Consider the following 24521-nt stretch of genomic DNA (forward strand, 5'->3'; position numbering starts at 1 on the left):
GACACGGACTTTATTGAAATTATAATAGCTAAAACACGTGAAATATGATTATATTACATTATTATGTATTATCCATAAAAGTGTGACATATTTTTTTTGAGACGTAACGCTACCCAAATATACATTCGATTTGGCTTACAAATACCTATTATAATATGTAAGTACCAGATTTACGGCTGTAAATAATCATTGGTGATAGTGCTCACGCCATTGGGGCGGTTATCGTGTTGTTGGTTTTTTTTTTTATCGAAGCCACGACAACAGAGATTATTGGCCTTTTAAAATTTAAATAGTATTCACATAGAAAAGGTATATAATATTATATATCTTTATACTATGAATACTACAGAAAGAAGTACAGAGAGGGCGGGGCATGGAAATAAGTACATCGTGTAGTGTATGACAATAATAATGTGATAGGTATACGGGTAGAATGGGTAGATATTGCCGAAAAACGTGCGTACAATTATGTTAAATGTGTTTTGGCTACATTTGTGTGAGGCCGTCGGAATTCAAAGGATCAAAAGACGCATAATATAGACTTGTCATATATATATTATAATATGATATTTAGGATACATTCGAACACACATTCATACCTGTATAATATTGCGATATTCATACGAAGATAATTTTCACCAGTCACGTCAATACAACGGAATACGGTTAGCGGCGTTTCTATAATCTTTGTGTATCATATTATTATCATTAAATCATATTGTAATATTCGTAATAGACAAAATATAGTATGATACTCTAATAATATGTTATTTATTAGAATTGGACAAAGCATGACGGCAATTACACTAAAAATAATAACAATAATCATCGTAGATTGTTCGAATGCGTCCGTAATATCATCATAAACGAACGGGAGCAAAGATAAACGACGACATCATTATGTATAACGAGTATTGGCGTTAGACTGCGCATCCTTATCACGCTAGGCTATTGTGTCATTATCCCTACACGGCGCAGCCAAGTGAGTTTCGTACGATTTCCTTAATCAGTTGTCGCCGAGCAATTAAACGGTGTCATTCACTGGCTAGACCGTAATACGCATTTCACGAACCTTTCAGTCTTATCTGCCGATGGATTGGTGACACTCCTCCGACCAAGTGGTGCAAGCTCTGCCGTGTGGTAAACGAGACTGAATTACAACAACGCGATACCTACGCGTGACTTATACAATAATATTATCATCGAAACGCATTGTACGGCCATTTTGTTTCCTCCGTTTTTTGTGTTCGTCACTTGTATTCTCTTCCGGTTTCCCGTGTGCATGCGAACGATGTTATATTTCGTACTCGGGTCTCCCCCGTGTACCACCGCCCATAATCGTCGTGTAAACGTGCGCCGGCAAACGTCTTCTGCGCTGTGTCGTCTCGCCGTCGCCACCGCCACAGCCTCCGTCAACCGACTACACTGATCGCCTCTTGCCGCATACATCACGCCGTCGAACATAACATTCTCTGGACCACATCGGAATTTTCGAAAATGGAGGTAAAGCAGCACAGACACGGTCGTACACCGTAAATAAACAACCCTTAACCCCGCCACACCACACCATCCACCCACAGGCCAAAAGTCGACTCGTGTTACTGCACGACCAAACCCGCTCCCCCCACCATACAGGATAACTTATCACGGAAGAAAAAAACAAATTATAAACTTTTTCAAAAGCATAATATTTATATGACATCGTCGCGTTGTCCATATACCTGCAGCGTATAAGACATGCCAATAATACACCCACGACAAACCGTAAAACATTATTATGTTTAGAACGCGTACTAGATTTGTTTTACCCCATTCGACCGTACCGTTTTTCATCGATTTTATTATTCGTTCGGAGCAACGACCACGAATAGAGGGAATAATAATAAAGTGTTATCGTTTATTTTTTTTTAAATTGTTGTCAGATGCAAACCTAAATGTCTATTAAGATAAAACAACATATCTTGCTAGAATTGAAGCATTGTTGCATCAACGTTGTCGACAATTAAAATTTGTAAAAAAAATACTGTTTTATCATGTATAATAATATGAGTAAAATATTATTGTATGACGTACGTACATTACCAACCGATTAAAACAATTTAAATTTACGATAAGCCAATCCGTGGTAAATTTGATTTTGATTTAATTGTCATAAACATAATAAAAAAATCCATTGTTGGCAAGGGGCTTTTTTTTAAGCCGTTTTTGAAGAATTTCAAATTGTTTGATACTGAAAATCAATTTTCACAATGCGATCGTAAACAATTTGTCACATTTGTTTTTATCAAAAGTATATTTCAGTTTTAATTGTTAAATTCAAATCAGACCATTATTAATTGCATAATTATTATTATGTTCTAATCGTTCAAATTTAATATAAATTTTAATTACCAATTCAGACACATTCTAGATGGATCTTTTTAACAAGTGAAAACCCTAGTAATAATGTCATTGTAGATAAATTTTAAATGATTATCCGACACTATTTTTTTTTAATATTATTATAATTGACGCAATCAAAATTGACTTACGTAACTTTTTAATATAACAATATTGTAGCTCAACAACAATAAATAAATATAAAATTGATATTTTTGATATAATATTAGAAAATTAAAATTATATCCGAATACAAAATATATCAATGATCAATACAATGTATTATATATTTATGAATCTCGACTAATAATAAGTTAGAACATATTTATAATAACGATTTAAATATACTGAAATTATAATAATTTCTCACTGGGTCAACCAAATATCATATTTTGTTGCAACCGTAGTAGCAGCCCTAGCCTTCAGTTCAATTTTTTGTGGCCCACGGCTACCAATATTAGTGAACAAAACATAAAATAATAAAATATTAATTCTGTATCAAAACGATCTTAGATTCTCAGAGCATGACTTATTTGGTATACATTATTATAATATCTTATTTTCTGATAAACTGTAATCAAATAAAAATTTTTTTTATATATATTTGTTATTATTAAATTTTCATGTGCGGCCCGCGTAATAAGCTTTTCAATATATTTAGCTAACTTAATACTTTGAGTTTGACATGCTTGAACTAAACTAATACGAGAACTTACCTCAATTTCATAATAGTATCAATCGCAATTCCTAATCAATTTTAAATAAAATAATTCATTACAATTATAAAAATATAAATTTTACTCGTTGTTCATCTTTGTTGCGTTAATGGTTTTTGAATAGCCTCGTGTACGATGCCGTTTTCAGTTGCCAGTCGAACAATGTTATTCATGAGTAGGTGCGCTAAACATAATAAAGATAAACGGTTAAAAAAAAAAATAAACTTGTTAAACCTGTGATAACGAGACACACTGTGTAAATATTAGTCTTTTTAATTCTTTGCTTTATTCGATTCTCTTCAATTTCAGTATTTAACTCGTGTCGGGATTGTATAATATGATACGTATTTATTTTATGATGGTATATATAAAATACAATTTTTGAAGTTAAAGTTATTTTAAATATCTAGATATACCTACGCGAATAGTGAAGTTAATTTTATTCGTTTTGATTTTGGCGTACTCAACTTGCACATTATGATGTTAATTCGAATTGATATAATTGCAATAAAATAAATAAATAAATAAAACTTTTTACAAAATGTAGGTATAATTACACATGTTTCTATTATTATATATAATTATTTACTTTATCAGAATCATTTATACATTTCAAGGTGATATCGATTCAGTTACAAGAATATATAGAGTGAAGCTAACAATATTAAAAACTTTGGCAAGACAATTAAATGACATTACAAATGTTGCATTTTACGATATTAAATAAATAAGTATACTGCCTAACATTAAAATTGCAATAAACATTTTGACCAATATTTATTTTAAATATTTCTAATTTAAAATCAAACATTATAAATACCTACTTGAATCTTTATAGAATTAAAAAATTTTTTAGTAAATGGAACTATATCAATATAATTTGTATAATGTATATATTTAACAAAACAATACACACAAGAAGTTTGCTCATTTATTTCATTCATCCTCTGAGAAATAATTTTTGTACAAGGGAAAGGATATCGAAAACAATATTAATTTTAATATCATGTTTGATATTCTCTGTATAATATAGAAAACGCAAATTTCTAAACATAAATTTACACAAACACTCATTTTCATTCATCAATTTAAATTCCATACAATTGTTATAATATAAATAAATTGTCATTTACAACGAGTATGTCTAAAACCAACTTCACTATCATAGAATATTTTTGTGTTTGTTCAATTGATAATTTAAATATTATACAATTACATTATTAGTTAGGGAAAAATATGTAACAACACTGTTACAATAACCGTATATTCTCTGTTCACGTAGAACACGTTCGTGACACGTATTTATTTATCTAAAAAAAATATATATATATACATTATTTTCAGATCTATTATACAAAGCTTGCCAGGTAGCTAAGATTCTATTTATTACTATTTTAAAAATCTTTGTTAAATTAAAAACAAACAAAGCAAATATTAATAACATCTGGATTCTGGATAGGTACCTTAGTTGAATATCAGTTATCACTTTTTAAGTATTTTTAATTTTGTAATTTAATTTTTGTAACTCGCATTAAGACGTTATTTAATAGATGATGAATCAAAAGTAGGGACTGTATATAGTAAATTATACCACATTTAATATTCCCTCTTATCGCTTATTTCATTTTCCCGTTCTTGTCCTTCTTGACCATTGAAATAAACGATACTCAACATCCCAATCACTTCCACTCGCATATCAAATCAATCAGGTACTCGACTCAAATATTTAATTTAATGTTGGCAAAACAATGTTTACGTCTGCTGTATATTATCATTAAATGATGATAAAAATATTTTTAACTCTTATTCTTTCTCGCCATTTTATCAAAGAACTTTAACATTTCAAACTCATAAAATATAATATGTTTTTTTTTTCATCACATTCTGAATGTATTCAAATGTTTTATTAAACATCAACCTATTAATTATACTTGGTTTGTTTTGCTTTGTATTGTTTTATACTCGTAAAAGTAAAAATAAAAATAAAAACATAAAAATATATTAAAAATCTCACATGATTACTTCGCATGTGGTGTATAATATTTCGCGCATTGGGTAGGTATGTCATTTTTTTACAAGGATAAATCTAGTGGGTTATTGTATTAAGTTTTATGGCAATAAAAATTATTTTATTCTAAAAATAATTATAACTATTACAGTGCAGTTTTTAATTTTAGAAAAAGTAACTGTATAAAAAATTGCTTTGTTCAAAACATTTAATCTTAACTCAATTTATCACCTCAAATTTAAACAAATTATTTAACATTCCCGGATAGATATAAATATTAAAATTACATTTGAGGGTAATAATGACTTATTTTACTAATTTATAACATTTTATTTTCCCATTATACCAAAATGACGAACTTTTATTTTTTAATGATAACAACCCCCCTCGTCGCCTCAAAAGACGTTGGTGTCGCGACCTCCTAAACTGAAACACCACTCCATGTCCTAAACGTCTCAACTCAAAAGGGTCCTATCACTGGATAGCTTCCCTTCTCATGTATCCAAAGTCACTATTATAATTGTAAACATATTTGCTTATTGTATTTTATTATGTACAGATTGTAAATGTTATTTTGTTAATAAAAAAGAAAAAAAAAAAGAAAAAAATGATAACATAACAAACTATAAGAATTGTTGTAATTCACTTTTACTGCTCAGTGCCTTTTAAAATATTTTTCGAGAAAAATATAACTCTTTTAAGTAACGTTGTAACATACTATTTCTGGCTTTAGTCCAAGTCTAAAATCTGGTTTCACGGATGGAATGGTCCCGTTGTTCTTAATGTTGGATACAATTGCGTAAAAAGTATTACGGTTAATAGTACATGGAATAAAAAATTATAATATTATAATAATTTAAAAATTTCAGATTTTTATGTTTTACGTTTCAGGTTAGTTTTACAGTGAAACTAGGATTGGCAATGATACTGATTTGTACGGTGAAGACAACAAATCCAGAACAGCTTGATAATGTGGTTACTGCTAAAGCAATATGTCCCGAACAATGTGCTGTTTGCTCTTCTATTGAAATGTTATGTTCTGGTGCCAATATCACCGATGTCCTAAACTATGATTTGGATCCTCAAGTAATCTTAACTTAATTAACTATTCTACGAACGATATGACAATTGACAATATTTGATTTTTTTTTCCAGTAATATTTTAGTTATTTTTCTTGATTTATCAGTAACGTTAAAATACAATACTTAAATATATAAAACTTAAGAAGTTTTAACATCAGTCATTTTTTAATTTAGATAAATTTTATTTTTAATCTATTTTTTTGACTTAAGATTTCTAGCAATCAAAAGTATTGAATTGAAGTATAATATTGTCCGAGATTTTCTGTACCTATAGATTGACCTCAAGGTTGAATCATGAAATATTGCGTTTTCATTCTTGATAACTGATAAGTGATAAAAAGTGATAACTTATATCAAAGCATTATCAGAACCTCATAAAGTGTATTTAATAATATTATTAAATGCTATTGGGAACTTAAATAAGTGCGAACACTTTTTTCTTGACAAATATATATAAAATATATATGTATTCATGTTTAGATCAAATCCCATATCAAATTTTCTAAAGCTGATCAAGATTATTGTAGAAAAATTTAAAAACTAACTACAATTATACTTTAAGACTTTAAAAAGCTGTTAAACCCAATAATTTTAAAAAATGTGGTTTTTGTATCTATCCGTTCGTTTAAGATTCTAATATATGCAATGAATGAACTTACTTTAGGATAATGTAAGTTTTATATCTGTATATTTTAATCTTTTTATTTTGTAGACAAGTTCTAAAAAATAAAAATTATTCGATTTAAACTCTGGAGGTAGGTTCTGGAAAAAAAATAGGATTTAGTTGGATAAAAGTAAAAAAAAACCTAATACTTTTCAAAATAACCAGAAAAAATAAAACCGAGAATTTTTCGCAAAATCAATGAATTTTTTTACTGTACCTAACTCAAATAGGTACGATTAAAAATGACCTTAGATAATTGAAATTTTTACTAAATATTTCTTATCACTATAAATGATAAAATGTTTCAATTATATTAACTCTTATTCCAGTGTAATGATAGTATTTTTTTTTTTTTTACTTTAAAGGTTTATTAAATGATTTTACTGGGTGAATTATCTTGAAAATTATAATATTTCTCATAAGTATTCATACTGTAATCAAAAAATTAAATAAATAACAAAAGTTTTTTTTATAGACATTTTAAGTTTAAACTTTGAAAAAATTAGATATTAATTAAACAAAAAAGAATGATTTTAGATATTTTGTTGTAATTTAAAAAATATTGGAGGGTACACAAAACTTTAAAGTATATTATTATATTTTATATACACGGTGAGATTTTAGAATGTATTTTTTGGTAAAAATTAACTCATTCTACTTTATAGAACTATACCGTTTTTCAGATTATGTTATTCTGTAGAAAAATAAATTTCATATTTTTTATATATCTATATATCATAGAATATACTTAATAATATTTTACAGAAAACTTTCACTCAGAATCATTATTATATGATGATTTATTATTGAATAAAAATTTATTACATATATTAGAGAAAATTACTCCTCAGAAGACTCAACGATAAAATATTCTCGACACCTACTGTACATCAAAGCGGTTACTTTCGTTTTGTCTTTTTATATTTGAATTATTCAAAATATAAACTATAATAACAAATTATATTATATTACCCATAAACTTAAATTTTTAAAATTAATACAACAGTTAGTCAAACCTTTTTAACATAATATGATACAATGCATTGCTATATGTTTATTGAATTTAAAATAATCTGAGTAGGTACCTAAATAAATAAATTTCTTAATTTATAAGACATACCTACCTATATATTAAAGTTCTGAATATAATGTCATAAATTAATGTTACAAGATGGATAAATTATCCTTATACCTTTAAATATTTAAAGTACTAAATAATTATAATTTATGTTCATATAATGTTATTGATTTTCAAGTATTTGAATCTTTATATTGATATCAACTTTGACGTTTGAATTAAGAGCATGTTTTAAATTCTTCTAACAATTACTCATATTAAAATAAGTAAAAGTATTACTAATAATATTTTTATTACCATCCATTATGCATATAATTTTGACAGGTTACTAAAATGTATTACTAAAAACATGTAAACACAAAATGTGTTATAGGTATTTATATACCTATTTATATATTTAAACGAAGATTGAATTTCAATTCTTATACCATCATAACATTAAATATATTTCATTTTTTTCAGCGCAGTAATAGTATCATTTATCATGCAACACTCCAACCTATATTATAACCATCCACCATACAATAAAAACATTTAATACCACATAATATTTTCCTAAAACTTTATTACATTGTAAACACGCTCCTATTTTAGTAATTCAAATTTAAAACTATGTAAATTAATGAGGAACTTTTCAATATTTATTTATATTATGTATCTTACTACTTAAAATAATACCCACATAAAAAAAATATTATGAAAAAAACTTATATTGATGTTTTTTTCAAAACAATATACTTTTTTTAATAGAACCTGGACAATTTTATTTTGCTGTTTCTTTTATTCTTTCTGGTTTAATACGTTTCTAGAATAATAATAATAATTTATAATACAATGACTTTTATTTTTATTTTTCAGTTAATGAATTTAGACTTTTCAAACATGTCATTAAACTTTATTCCACTCGAAGTATCATACATGACTAACTGCAAGAAACTTAATCTATCTATGAATAACATCCAAAATATCGAAAAGATTGCTTTAGATCACTTGTGGAATCTTGAAGATCTGATTTTGAGCAATAACTCTATTATGGACATCGCTGATATAAATCCAAGCGAACTGTTTAACAATAACAAGTATATCAAGCTTCTAAATTTATCGAACAATCATTTCGTTGATCTTGGCCGAGACAATAACACTATATTGATCAGTGAATCGCTAGAGGTGTTAGACGTTAGTTATTGTCAAATCGTCTCGTTGATTGGATCAATTGTGTTCAGTGGACTCAAAAAGCTGAAATACTTAAACTTGTCGAACAACCCTTTAAAGCAATTGGATGGACTGATGTCGGACTCAATAACCACGTTAAACATACGTGGTTGTATCCTCGTCCATATCAGCGATGATGCTCTGAGTGGATTTAAAAACCTCGAACTATTGGACGTCAGCCTAAACGATCAGCTGTTTATTGACAATGCTATACTATCCTCATCACTCGTAACGCTTGATATTTCACAGTGTTCAGTGCGCATACCAAATTTGCATGGTATGTCTAATCTTAGAACTGTATTTATGAACAGCAACCGAATTAAGAGGCTTACAGCTTATCAATTTGCAAATAGCACAAAAATGATCAATTTGGATATATCTGAAAACCACGTCGAAACTGTACGTATCATTAGTCAACAGATTTTTCAATACTGAAAATAAAAAAAAAATTAAGGTGACTTTATCTATACTGATACTTAAATTAACTATAGGAAACCTTTTCAATGTGTACTACTTGAGACAATAATTTAAAATATTCTATTTTTAATTATCTACAAATTGAACACATATTATTAGAATTCACAGCATTTTATTTATTTTTAGAAAATATAATAATATTAGATAATAATTTATTAGGAGATGTATTATTACATAATACACAATTAATTCAAAAAATCCACTTCTATTTATACAGCTCAATAGATATTATCAAAAATAAATAATGGTATGAGAAATGTAAATATATTTTAATTATATGAAGAATTCATATATTCTAGGTACAATATAAATTATAAACTGCCATACACGAATATTTTTGCTTAAAAAAAAAATGCCATATCAGATAAATAATTGTTGAAACAAATAAACGGTTGAATAACTTTTTAATTGCTCGAATTACTAATTGTTAGCTATATCTCGTTTCATAAAGTAAGAATAAATTCGTTTCTATATTATGTGTATATCTATTTGTTGTTTAAGGTGTAAAATTTAAAATTTCACTTTGATCGATAAAATCAACCAATTGGAATAATATCAATTCTTAATGAAAGATTGCAGGGTAGGTATCCATTTTCAGCGAGGTGACAAATAAATGCAGGATATTTATAAAAAAATGGTCCCCGATTGTTGTAAATCAAAATCAAACGACTGAAAAACAACTGCTTATAATGATGACAGTACTGTAGCATATCTAATGTCGTTGTACCTATAGAATTACATGTAGTATGATGAAATAGTAACAATAAAATATGTATTACTTTTATGATTCAGGTGGACCCGTTAGCATTTTACGGCATGCCATCACTTCTGTTTTTGGACTTGTCTAAAAATTTTATAATAGAAATCTCATGGGAATCTGTCTTGGCAACACTACCATCGCTGGAATCATTGAACCTTTCGTACAACTTCATCTCTCAAATTGGACGGCTGAAGTCGAACTCTCTTCGCCGACTGAACCTCGATCACTGTTGGATCCATTCAATTCCGAACGGAGCATTCGTTCAACTAGAGAAATTTGGCGAGCTCATCTTATCCAACAACCCGTTGCAAATGTTACTACCAGGTAGTTTCAACTCATCGCACATGTGGTTTTTGGACCTCAGCTATGGTCGGATATCGCATCTGATATCGTACGAGTTTGTCAACTCACCCAATCTTACAGAAATAAGATTAACCGGGAACCGTTTAGTGACGTTAAAAAATGGCACGTTCAATAAGTGCACTAAGCTGAAGTATGTTTATTTGGACGACAACCCGTGGATGTGTGACTGTTACAGTGTTGATTTTGCGTACATGGCCGTACTGGCCAACAGAACTACCAAACATTCTCCAATTGAAAGGTATGAGTGATTTTCAAGTAATTTACCTAAAATGTTACTATATTTTTGCTTAACTTAATTATTGAATAATAAGAAATCTATAATAAATTTTCTACTGAAAACACTAAAAAATAAACAGTTTTAAGTAGATGAATGAACTATCAATAATAATAAACAATAGATTGTAGACTAAAATTGTTGGAACTAAAATTCATCATAATATGAAAGTTTCATGATTTAAATTTAATTCACCTTAAAAATTAAAAAAATGATACAATCAATTAACACAATGTTTTTGTTTTTTTTTAACTACACACATGACACATAATAATAATATCACTTTTTATGAACTATTTTTGCAAGTTTGGTTACATACTTTCGTTCTCTAATATATAATGTTGACTATAATGTTATTATATAATATATATATATAAAAAAAAATTACCTAACCTAACCTTAGATAAATCTTTTTACCATCAAAATGTATTGTTCTTATAATCAGATTCACAAATAGGCTATTTTGAATTTATCAAAAATAAATTTTATCTATGTTTAAGTTTTTCATTTTCAGTTTTAAAAAACAAAAAATGTATCGCAAATGTCTATGAATAATATAGAAAAAAATTTTAAATAATGAATACAACAAAAGTTATTCTATATGTCAGATCATCGTAAGACAATCCTGTATGTATGAATTTCAAAAGTTCTGACTCATGGTTTTATTTTTTGAAAAAAAATTTTTATCAGCCGGGTATTTTATCTCTAGCAATATCTATTTGACATCAATCAAATCTAGTTATTAGCCGATCATCTTTGGTTGAAGCGTTATATATTTATAACGCTTTCAGTTTCTGCTTTCTGAGTTTCTTATCCAATGCGGCATTTTGTATCTATCAAATTCCATTCAAATGAAAATGTTTACGACCATTACTGTGAAATGTACTTTTGTGGATAAATGCGCGGCATCCTGAATAGGATGTCTTTTATTTAATCAAGCTCACAAAATTAATCAAAGCAATATAATGCTAAAAATATATTAATATATTTAAAAGTTATAAGATATGCAATAATAATTGCTGTACCAATCATGCATTGTATATTATTGATTTCTTATACAACAAATTATTATTTTTTATTTAATATTTTTCTGATATGTTTTAAAATTAGACAATAGAAAATATCTCAAAAACTAGTTTTTTTTAAACATAAGTTAACATTTTCATTTAATAGCTTAGATTTATCATGATAATTTATTAATCTACAAGTGTATAAATATCTATCATTAAACTAATGAAAATTATTTGTACTTAATATTATTTTAAACATAAACGCTAAATTATAAGTTATTATATTTTAAGGTAAGGAAAATTCCATAAATTTGAAGTTTATTCATTAAATTTAAAGATAATCGAAAGTAATAATGTGTAAGAAAATCAATAATTTAAAATTGAATCTCTCTATTGTAACAAATAAAAATAAATGTCTGATATGAACGAAATCAGCAGGTGAAAATGTGAAATCAATAAAGATTATGAAAGTAGACTTATACAGGGATGGATAACGATAAGTAAATCGTGAGCCGCCTAATACAATGAAAAATAATAATATGAAAAGCAGGAATAATAATAATACCTACCTATCATTATATTAGTAAAAATGTTAAGTCGCGAGTCACGGTTTGTCCATCTCTAATTAATAATACTCTTAACAACTGATAATTTGGATAATCTTGGGAAAACTATTGACCTTCACAGTTAAGTATTTTTGAGAAATGTTATGGTACAGTATTTTTCATTTATAAATACTAAGATATTTAAAAAAAAAAATGATATTTGGGATATTCGGAAATCTGACTTCCAGTACAATAATCGTCTAATCATTAGGCGTCCGAAAGTGAACATTTTTCCTGGGTCCTGTAAGTTCATTGAGTATATCATACCTGATATTTGGATCTCCACAATGTTTCTCCTTTTATCTTGCTCTTTCTTGCAAAAGTTAGATCCACCTCCATCCATATCCATATAAGAGACTGCTTGCCACAAATCGTGCTCTGAATTGTTCGGTGGTCACGAGGACCACACTTAAGATATCCGACACCGCTTGGTCAGGGGTTTCCACTACCTGTAAATGGATTGACCACCACCTCTCTGAGTCCTCGACTGTGACCCATTGAGAACAATCGAATAGGGTGCATGACACACTCTTGACCATCCCGCTTACAAGTTGCTATAGGTCAGAGAGTTGCAGATACCCTGGTAATTGGTGCAACACACCTCCTTCGTTTATCAAAACTAAGTGGTTGTCGATATTTATACCAAATCCTATCCAGTTAAGGAGTAGTTGGTCAGCTATTCCTACTACACGAACCGGTCTTGAGAACCGGGTTGTTGGATCGATACAAATAAAGTTTCCTAAGTTATATTTTACAGGTCCTAGGAACTTATGACCTGCGTTCATAGACTAACACAATGGAGCACGATATAGTAACGCAAAACAAGATTTATTAAATAACTGAATAATATCTATAGTATATAGTACACTATCGCCTGAGTAACCCTGTTCTTGAGGGTAGTATATTGAAGATCACAGGAATAGCGGAGCACGAGCTGAACAATTATTAAATGATTTTTACAAGGTAGGCTTCAATGTGTGTTTGGACACGACCGCGGTTTAGACTCGACTGTCTGGCTATATTTTATAATATACATATATGCTAGTACTCTACGTTTCTGTGTTCTGTTAACCTAAGCTAAATCGGGGAGCGCGACATAAATGACGAGTCAGTAATCTGTAAATCGTTACATTGGTATTCACGAATGAAAATTACTACGCCATAACACCTCACGGAAATACCGAACTCGGAACACAATTGAACCGAACGAGTCGGTCGCGTGATACATATTAATATTATTTTGACAGTTTTGTGCGTTTTGTGCGTTTTTCAGGGCACCTAGCTGTCTGAGTCCGGACAACGTGACCGGAATGCTGTGGCACGTGGCGTGCGTCAATAGTCCTGTGTACGCCCGAGACAACCGGAAGAACTTCTCGATGGCCATCGGCGTCATACTCATACTGTGCGTTTCCGGACTGATGGCCATATTCGTGGCCGTCCACGAAAACATGAAAACCCGGCAGATGATGCGCAGGCGGCGGCAGTTGGACGAGTACGGCAACCCCGACCGGTCAGGTAGTGGCGTGGGGACGGCGGGCCCAGATGAGTACTTCGACGAGTACGCGGCCGCGGCAGAATCGGCGCGCAAGATGTCGCAACTGCCTTCTTACGATGAAGCGGTCATGTTGCCCAAACCGCCCCCCGAACCACGCCGGAGCAAGCGGCACAGCTGCACGCAGACGGACGATGCTATAGTGTCAAACGTGGCGACTGCTGACGCCTCACCGGCCGCGGGTGGCGGCTACGGTGGCGTCTACTGGCTACTTCCGCCGCCATCCGGGTTACACGTCACCGAGCTTTAACTCGTCTTGGTCAATTTTTCCCTTATCCTTTCACCCACCCACCAACCCATAAAAAACCTCCCAAAACATCTACCTCCCGTTTCCCCTTCTCCTACAACACATACACCATACAATATCGAGACTTTGATCAATCGTGTTGCGTTTTGTAAATTAACACATTACAAATTATGGTACAATATTAAAATAATATAACATAATATTAAACCCTCTCATAATTTTATAATCTCAATTTATATAAGTAATTAATGTGAATTTTTGTTTATAATATTATATATATAATATTATTATACATTGGTTTGATAGAGATCAAACAATATAAAAATAAATAAAAAACTAAATAGCGTTGTACATTCGAGTATGAATGATATTCCTTTTCACAACAAATTATTTCCCTTCTGCAATAAAAGTGGTACAGAATTAACTTACTTGATTAAAGTGTGACCTACGTAAGTACTTTCCGGACCATATACGATTCTAACGTATTTATATAGTTTAAACGTTTGGAGCAGAGAATACAGTGTACCGATGATTGTCAACAACAAACAAACGATAAGCATTAATCTGAAAATAAACAAAATAATCTAACATATGTTGATGATCGGTTAATATTCAGTACACCAATAAATTATATAAATCGCTGTTATAATTTTTGGAACTTATCTCTTTCAAAAATATATTACAACGTTATGGACGTGTTTACTTATGGTGGCGTTTCAATAATATATACATACGTTGCCGATAATCAACACGCATTATTTTTAATCTGTTCACCACAACTCGTTGGCTGACATCAAATCCATTTATTAATTCTTAGAAACAATCGAACGCAAAGAGAGCGCACTATCGAAGACTCTTCTGTTAATTTAAGATAATTCCACCGCACGAGTTTATTTTCTCTTTGGCCAGCGAACAACGTAAACAAAACTCATTTACGAGTAATCTTATACTAAAATCACCCATTACAAAAACGATAAATAATAATATTTTTGAGCGCATGCGTCGTATTAATCTAAATATTGTCTCAAAGCAATTTATAAATCGTTTAAAATATTTATTTATTTTTTAAGTCAGCTAAAAAATCAAATAACAATTAAATATAAAACATATACAATATAACCCTCAGAAATATTATCCACTATATTTTTTGTAATATGAGAAAACTTAAAAATCATAAAAAAAAATTTAGGTTGAAACGTTTTATCTTTTTCACGTGTGGGTCTGAGAGAAAATACAACTATTGACCTGACGTACTCTTAATTATAATGTACGTATATTCATTATCGAGTTACAGCCGCCCGAATGACGTTTTTCGCGAAATTCACATGTAGGTACACGATTCTTTATCCTCCACAGGACCCTTCGTCCCGGTTCACTTATAGGTTATATAGTATAACACATGCAGGGTTTTATACTCGTGTACATGCTCTTATAAACACCCCGAAAATATTACATTAGGTGTTAATTGTGCACTCAAAAACATTTATTAGGTACCTAATTAATAATATGTTCCTGCTGTGAGCTCTCATTGACGACTTGTTTAAACAAAAGTTGACCGATATATTATAACATTTTAATGCTTTCCTTTATTGTTCGTTGCAATGCACGTGCTCAACATGGTTAACGATAACATATTCGGTTAAACACCTTATCGCCGCACACTAAAACTAAACACTAAACAGCACACGGCGATTCTTGCTTTTTGTTCAATTATGGAGTGTGAGATACTACTTACAGGCATCGGTTATAAACACCAATAATATATAATATTAATTACAGTATAGTCTCATACAAGTCATTAGAATTAAACTACTTACAATAGCCCAAAATTATACATTTCACGGTGTGATAGAATATACAAATTAATTTTACAAAAAACACTTAAACCCCGTTCGTATAGCTTTTTCAAATAAAATAGTTGTGACTATTCAAAAAAAATGATTAAAATAATTTTTATATTATTAGGTATATAGAAAATTGTATATTTAATTGATCCATTAATCATTATTCATTAATATTAAATATTATCTCGGTATTATATATTAGATTATTAAGATTGCAGTGGCTTTAGCACACGAATATGGTGAAGATAATCTGTACTTTCCGATTTGAGATATATTAGATATAATAGATATTATATGTAGTATATCTTTTTGTTTCATGTTGTTTTAATTTTTCTAATAAATTTGTTTTATTGTAGAAACTCTTTTTACATTTAGTTAAACAAGTTATCTGCTGATAAGTATAATTTCTACTAATATTATCAAATGCATCATTATATAAAAAACAGTTTAGACACCATTTTAATGTATTCTGAATGAAGAATAAGTATATATTTTTATTGGAGTAGTTGATTATTTTAGATTCTGAACGAAGTGATGAATGTATTGATTTTACAATGATGTGTGTGTTTTTTTTTTTGTGTGTGTGTACAGCATAACTAGTCGAAATAATGCTTCGATTTCAAACTTTGGGGGTGGTTTCCGATGTAAAAGTGAATATCCTTGGTGCATTATAGAGGTCAAAAGTAAACAATTTCCAACAGTTTTCAAAAAAATCGAGAAAAACAAAAAAAAAAATGACAGAAAAACGGGAATGTTTACGCAAAACCAGTTTTCGAACAAATCGATTTTTTTATATGGTTGTAATTCAAAAACTAATCACTATAAATACTTGAAACTTTCACCAAATGTTTATGTCAGTGATATCCTATACAGATAAATTTCAAAAATGTTTGACTTTTTTTGAGTTATTTATAGACCACTGAAATTTTCGATTTTTTCGAGAATTTTTTTTTTTGAAGTGTCGGTAAAAAAATTTTGAACGACCAAAAAAACTTGAAAATTTAATACAAGGTTCCTCATAAGTTATTCATATAGTGATTAAAAAATTACAAAAATACATAGTTACGATTTTTTTTTATTAGCATTTGAAGTTCAAATTTTGACTAAATACGTAAAAATTACGAAAATTTGCAAATTATTTTAAGCTAGAAATTTATACAAAATTTTCTTTTTAAATCAAAGATTTGAATATTTTTAATTATCTATAATATATCCTAGACTGACAAATCATCTCCGTTCAAAATCGTTTTTCGTATACAATGATACCTATCATTGCATTCAAATCTAACCTACCCTATAGTCAGAGGTCCACCCCACCACCTAATGTACAGCAGAGCGACATCCACTTACCCGCTTTTTTAATATCAAGTAGGTTATATAAAATGTGTAAGTAAAAATTAACGAAAAAATAATGAGTTATGTACTTGAAGCTAAAAGTAGAGGAAATAAAACTGCAGTCATGGGACTTAAGACGTTTAAATATCTACAGTAGGTATCATAAAAATAGTTCTTAGATGAGTTAGGAGAATATATACATTTTTTTTATTGTATATTGAACTTTTATATGCAGTAGTTATTATAATTTTTTGGTAGCTATAGGTAACGATAAACTTTACAACCGTTACTACTGGTTTGTCTTTTTTCAAACGTACTGTACCAAGACAGAGGTTACAATTATTAAACTACTTTACATACATCCCAGTAAATTTTTTAAACACAGATAAATCATAAATTTTATAGAATTAAATTTTATAATATTCTACTCGTATACCAGCTATATAAATCGACGATTGGAATTACGTGTCTATTTCATCAGATACCAAGGTTGAACTTGAATTTTATAAACTTAAGTAAATATATCTACTATTACAATTTACAATAATATTTATGGATACAATAAATGAAACAAGGGCAATCCACAATAATACTTAATATTTATTACTTAGATATTATAGGTATGTATTCTGGAGATTGCAGTTATGCAGCGCATCACGTGTAAATTTCACCCAGGTTTAACTTAAATTCTACAAATCTGTCTAAGAAATAACACGATGTTTTAATATGTAAATCTATATAAATGAAATAAAATATCACCATTTTTTAAACACATCATCACGGGAACAGTTGAACTGCGATTTACTTGAAATTCGGTACCTGACATGGTTATTCTGCTCAAACACATAAGCACATAAGAGTATATTATATGATATTTGCGTCCGTTCCTTTGTGTCAACTCAACCACACCGACTTTTAAAATGAATGTAACGACATTAAACAAGTGTCGTGTTTAAGAACTCTCATAAGGAGGAGGTAAGCTCTTCAAATATATATTATATTGGATAGATGGTAAGTCAAATAAAAAAGTTTTTTTAATGAATCGAAAAAATGGCTGAGAACAAAAATGCTGCAATAAAACTATCTCGAAATTAGATATTTTCAATATTCAAAGAGATATTGTCAATAATTGACATTCAATTTATTAAATATTTAAGATATATTGGATATATTCAATGTAAAAGACGGAAAATATGTGTTGAAATAAAATTATAAATAAATAAATACTTATCAACGTAAGTAAATTTATATTTATTATAAGTCACTCATAAACATATAAACTTAATAAAGAGGAGTAGTAAGAATTTTACATAGATGAAGAAATAATTTTGAGTTTCGCATATCACTAAAAAAATATGGACCTAGTCGTATCTTGTATCTATACTCCACCCACACAACAGCACATTATAATAATTCGTGACAAAAGTAATTACCATATTTGGAATTTAAATGTTTATAGAATCATTAACGTAAATTATAACAGTATTGAAAATGTTTAATATAATGATAAAATTACTTTGGTGATAGCGGTAAGTGAAGTCGGGTGCATTGTTTGTTTCTATTACGGCAGCACTGTCAATATATTTGTAGAATTTTGCCACCGCTATTAATTTTGCTTTTTCTTAACTATCAATAATGCATGAAACTATCTTGTTTTAAAATTATCAACTGTGGAAACCATGTATAGAACATTTTATTACGATACTAATAATGAATAAACATAATATAATATATATTGATAAGATACAAAATACAAACGTACATAAAAATTTTTAATCTCTTAAAACTATATTATTTAAAATGATTTAATTGGATATCAATTGAGGACCCCTATAGACACGCCACTAAACCTTTGTGTTTAGTCTTTTTTTCATGTTTAACTAGTAGTGATATACAACAATATTCAAAAATGTTGTAATATTAGCTATATCTTTTATGTTAAGTTTCTGGTCCTATTTTGTTTTATCATTCTACGAATGTACATTCATATATATTATATAAAAATAACTTGAATGTAATTTTATGTTTAAGATTAATGAAAATACATATATTTATAAATGTATTTTCTATATTAAATCATATATATATTAGTATTATTTGAATATCAAATATGCAATTATAGCAACCACTGCAGATATCACATGAAGCCAATGCTAAAACTATATATTTTTCTTTATTCTTTGGTGTTTCAGCTTTGGTGTTTCAGCTTTGCGCCAAATATTGATAAAGATAATAATACGCTAAGTATACTTTTTTATGATAATCGATATCGATATACATAAGACTTTTTCCCCTCGTGTGGCGTGTTTCGTACTCGATTATATGTAAGGCTGGTCTCAAGTATGCCCCTTTCATATAACAATTTATGACTAGTATACAATTATCTTTATATCAACAAAAACTCGAGCTTTCATAGATCAACCGAATTGACAATGGTACCATACAAAAATTTGACGGAAATGTATGAGTATATATTGACACAATATATATTATATACGAAATGTATTGTACAAAAATTCTAAATAACGGACAATAGTGGTCATGAAAACGTAATATCAATATGTATTATACATCCCTCCAGGGAACTCTCAGTGAATCATATATATATATATATATAAATTGGTTACAATAATAAAATGTGCGTCCTACCTTGCCTGCTGCTCTATTAATTGTAATGATAGTAATTATTATAATCTCAGACAAACGAGAGATGTGTTTTGTTGGACGTGAAATGACGAGACTATAGCAAATATTCGTACAACACTCGTATTGCTTGCTGGAATTTCGTCGCACTAGACACTGCTATATTGACTGCAATATTACAGTGGTATTAATGATAATATAGACACATTAGGCACTCGTGAACCACGTGAAAAGGTCTGAACGAACGCGACTACGGACGCAGAGAAAAATGTCTGTGACGACAGGTTTTCCTAAAAAATACCTACGATGATAAAGACCCGCTGCTGACAAGTAGGTATGCTGTAGTAAAATGTAGATTGCCCAATTAAAAATCTCCGTGTGCTTGAATGTTGTGACTTGTGATTTTTAATAAAATTATGTTACTTGATTATAAATTAAGTAATTGTTATTTTTTTCCTATATTTATTTACATATTATTATAATATTATGTGCCATTGTGACTATACGGTTAATTTTCTCCGTCAACAATAAAATTTAGATTTATAAATTATTATAAATGTAAAATTTAGGGAGTGCGATGGCAAATAAAATTGCACCTGAGCGTAAATATTCAGTATTCTGATTACCTACGTCTCTGAAAAGTCCGACGTATTATTAAGAATTAAACAACTTCATCAAAATATCGTAAATTATATAACTACATAGCCATCGATAAATCGATTACTGATTTATAGTCGGGACGAAATCGATATATAATATAATAAATATAATAAATATACCTACGAGACACGAGAAGCGTGTTTCTTGTGGTCTGCAGTAAGAGATGCGCAAATTATCGTACACTGTAACGGCATCTTTTGGAGACGACGCAAACCGTTTAAAATCGACATTTAGTATCAAATCAGATGCTGTATGCCCACCAGAAATATTTTATATTGTATACCGGGTGATTCTTTTATTGAAAATTATCAATGTTTTTGAAAATATTATTTTACATAGTTTCAAGTTGTTAAAAAACAACGTTTTTATTAAAAAATTATATTTTTAACTATCTTTTGTCCTTATAATTTTTAAAGTTTTTTACTTTTTTGAATGACAACATAGAGTTTTAATTTCATATCCCAAAGCAGAATATTTTTATAAGTATTTTGATTCATAAAAATCGAATTTAGGACGAGTAGTTTATGAGTTATAAGTATTTAAAGTTTAGACAAACGGAGTGGTAGACAAACATTTTGCGGGGTAACCCCGTACCACACCACTCACCAATCTAAACTTTAAATCCTTATAACTCATAAACTACTCGTCTTCAATTCGATTTTTATGAATCAAAATACTTAGAAAAATATTCTACTTTGGAATATGAAATTAAAACTCTATGTTGTCATTCAAAAAAGTAAAACACTTAAAAATTATAAGGATAAAAAAAATGTTTAAATACATTTTTTTAAATAAAAATGTTGGTTTTTGAACAACTTGAAACTATGTAAAAAAATATTTTCAAAAACATTAGTAATTTTTTAAATAATGAGTGTTCAATTATAAAATAATCACCCGGTATTGTCACTCACGGTAACATCGATGCTTGAAATGTTTGATTTTATAGAAACTTCGTGAGCCACACCTTATACTGCATTTAATATTATATAAAAACATGATGTTTAAGCTTGCTAAAACTTGTTTGTATTTGTCTTGGCTCAGCCATATACTATGAGGTGCGAAGGGCTTCTGTTATTGTAACAATTGATTTTTACTATAGTGTCATAATTGCAACACAACCGTATGCGCGTATTTTAATAATAGTATTAAATGGATGGTATCGAATAGTCTGTTTTAAAATACAAAAACTTTGCAATTAAAGATGTTTATATTTTACATCATAATATATTATTTTTGAATAAGTTTGATAAATTAAAATGTCATGTGTTACTGTTAGGTAACTATACTACCCTCAAGCATTCACTGCCAATGTTTCTTTTTGCTCGTATGCTTATTGTAATTATGTTTACAGATTGTATATTTATCTAACAAATGTTTAAAATAAGGAAATATATATGTATTTAATATATATAATATATATGATAAACTCAAATGAGGTCTCTGTACATTATATACATTTGTAGCACTGCATATAATTATGTATAATATACCCATTACTCATTGTCAGTCATTATGCAAGTATACTAGTATTATGAGTATACGTTATTATTTAGTTCATAGTCTAATCTCTATTAATTAAGTTAATTTCTGTCTTTCTTTTATTTAGAGATCAAAAATATGTATAGTATATTATACACGTGATCAATATGTGATTATTAGAATATCGTTGGATTACATCACTTAATTAATACAAATTTAATTAAAATAAATCGAATGCTGCGTTTAGTCCAAATTCCTCTTAATTTATAGGCATTGTTTGTTGAACTAGACAATTGCTTATTAATTAGTTTGATTCATATGCACTCTCATTTGCATAATCATTTTTTTCTTGTTTTTTGAAAACCTTTTGTTTATTTTTTAATGTCAATCGATATACACGAGTGATAATAATTTGTACGATTTTTTTCCTTTATGTAGAGCTATAAGCACATATGTGATTACCTAGGTTCACAACTTTTCAAATTAAATTAATGTCCAACAGCATTATTTTTAATCGAGTATTAGGTATTTTTTTTAACGTCACGTACTTTTTAATTTAAAATTAAAATATGATTAATTACCTAATGTTTAGATCAATTTTATTCTACTAAATATTTCAATGGCACTCAAAAACTCGATTGATCACAGAAAAATAACAGACAAATTTCAATCAAAAATCTATAGACAAAGCTATAGGTGACATGGTCATAAAAAGATTACTCACGAATTGTTATATTTAACGAATGTTGGTAAAAAAATTAATTTGAAATTTTGAAAAAAATAAAAAATATATTGCCTAGTTTTATGCTTGCATTTTTTTTTTATCTTAGTACCTGCTAAGTATTAAAATAAAAAACCTTACATATTAAAATTGTTATGGACCTAATATCTATCGATTTAAAATTCAATCATGTTGTAAAGAATTAATTTGAAATCAAATTATGGGTGATTCAAACGTTTGTTAAGTAATTATACATTAGTTTCTATGGTCTGTATGTATAAATTTACTATAAAATTAATAGATTCGTTTTAATGCACATATAGCAATAAAAGTCGGGATACATTTAATAATATAAATAAATAGTAAAGCGCATTATTGAACAATATTTTGTTTAAACTAAAGTGATAAACAATTATGATAATCATGGTACTTAGCAGTTTTCCTATATTAATAGAATGGGGCAGAATCAAAATTTCTAATGAAATCTGTTTAAAAAATTCCAAAATCGTATAATAGTTTCACTGAAATGTATGTAATTATAATATATTTTTCTCCGTGATCAGCATAATTTAAAACATACTTAAAATGTGAAATCAAGCTAATTATCACGTGATAGCCCATCAAATTCAGGTAAGGATTGGCTTAAAATCGAAATGGTCAGATACTCAGATTATATTGAAATGATAAATGTTGGTTTGCAACCGTCGTACCTTTATATGGATATACTATCATGGGTGTAGGTAAAATGTACAAACGACGGTATTGTCACCGACCAACATCCAGGTATAAATAAAACTTGTAATGTATTTAACCGAAATTTACGTGCAATTTTCAATCGATAAACGTGTCATAAATAAATATTTATACATGATTGTAAAATATAATGTTAAAAACCTAAAATTGTGAGAAAAAAAATGTACAAAAAACTATCAAGGCGTTCCCGTGGCGTGATGGTCATTATTACCCATTAATGATGTTGTTCGTTTAGTAAGGTGAACACTACAGAGATAGACTGCACGACTGCCATGCTGTAGCATATCCATAACTAGTTCATATTATATAATGGTTCACATAATGTTAATCATTCGGATGAAATTATATTATTCGATACAATATAATAGTTATGACAATGATTTAATTTGTTTATTTTAGAAAAAAATATTTATATTTTTTTTAATTTAATTTTTAAAGCATCGACTGCGTGATTATTATCTGGCGATACATTAATTTACAATTAAGTAATTAAAATGTTTTCTGTAATAGTAATTTTGTATTTGATGATTTATATATTTATTGAAAAATACATACTTTTGTAAACATAAAATTAATTATTTTAAGTATCAGCTGCTAATATGAGCTGATTTCAAAGATCTTAAATTTTAATTGTTGCTCCGAAAAAACAAACACCAAA

At 28.6% G+C, this 24521-nt stretch overlaps 1 protein-coding gene across 1 annotated transcript; it reads left to right on the plus strand.

The window, feature by feature from the left end:
* The first annotated feature begins 1003 nt into the window (after positions 1 to 1003).
* Positions 1004 to 14779, plus strand: LOC107167115 (podocan). The gene is made up of 5 exons (XM_015516051.2): positions 1004 to 1503; positions 5995 to 6189; positions 8787 to 9539; positions 10410 to 10978; positions 13903 to 14779. Exons 1-5 carry the CDS (start codon positions 1498 to 1500, stop codon positions 14429 to 14431), a joined length of 2052 nt encoding a protein of 683 aa, XP_015371537.1. The 5' UTR covers positions 1004 to 1497; the 3' UTR covers positions 14432 to 14779.
* The last annotated feature ends 9742 nt before the right edge of the window (positions 14780 to 24521 follow it).

The sequence above is a fragment of the Diuraphis noxia genome, unplaced genomic scaffold (genome assembly GCF_037042655.1).
Source record: "Diuraphis noxia isolate RWA-SAM2 unplaced genomic scaffold, SU_Dnox_SAM2 contig0003, whole genome shotgun sequence".
Lineage (NCBI taxonomy): Eukaryota > Metazoa > Arthropoda > Insecta > Hemiptera > Aphididae > Diuraphis > Diuraphis noxia.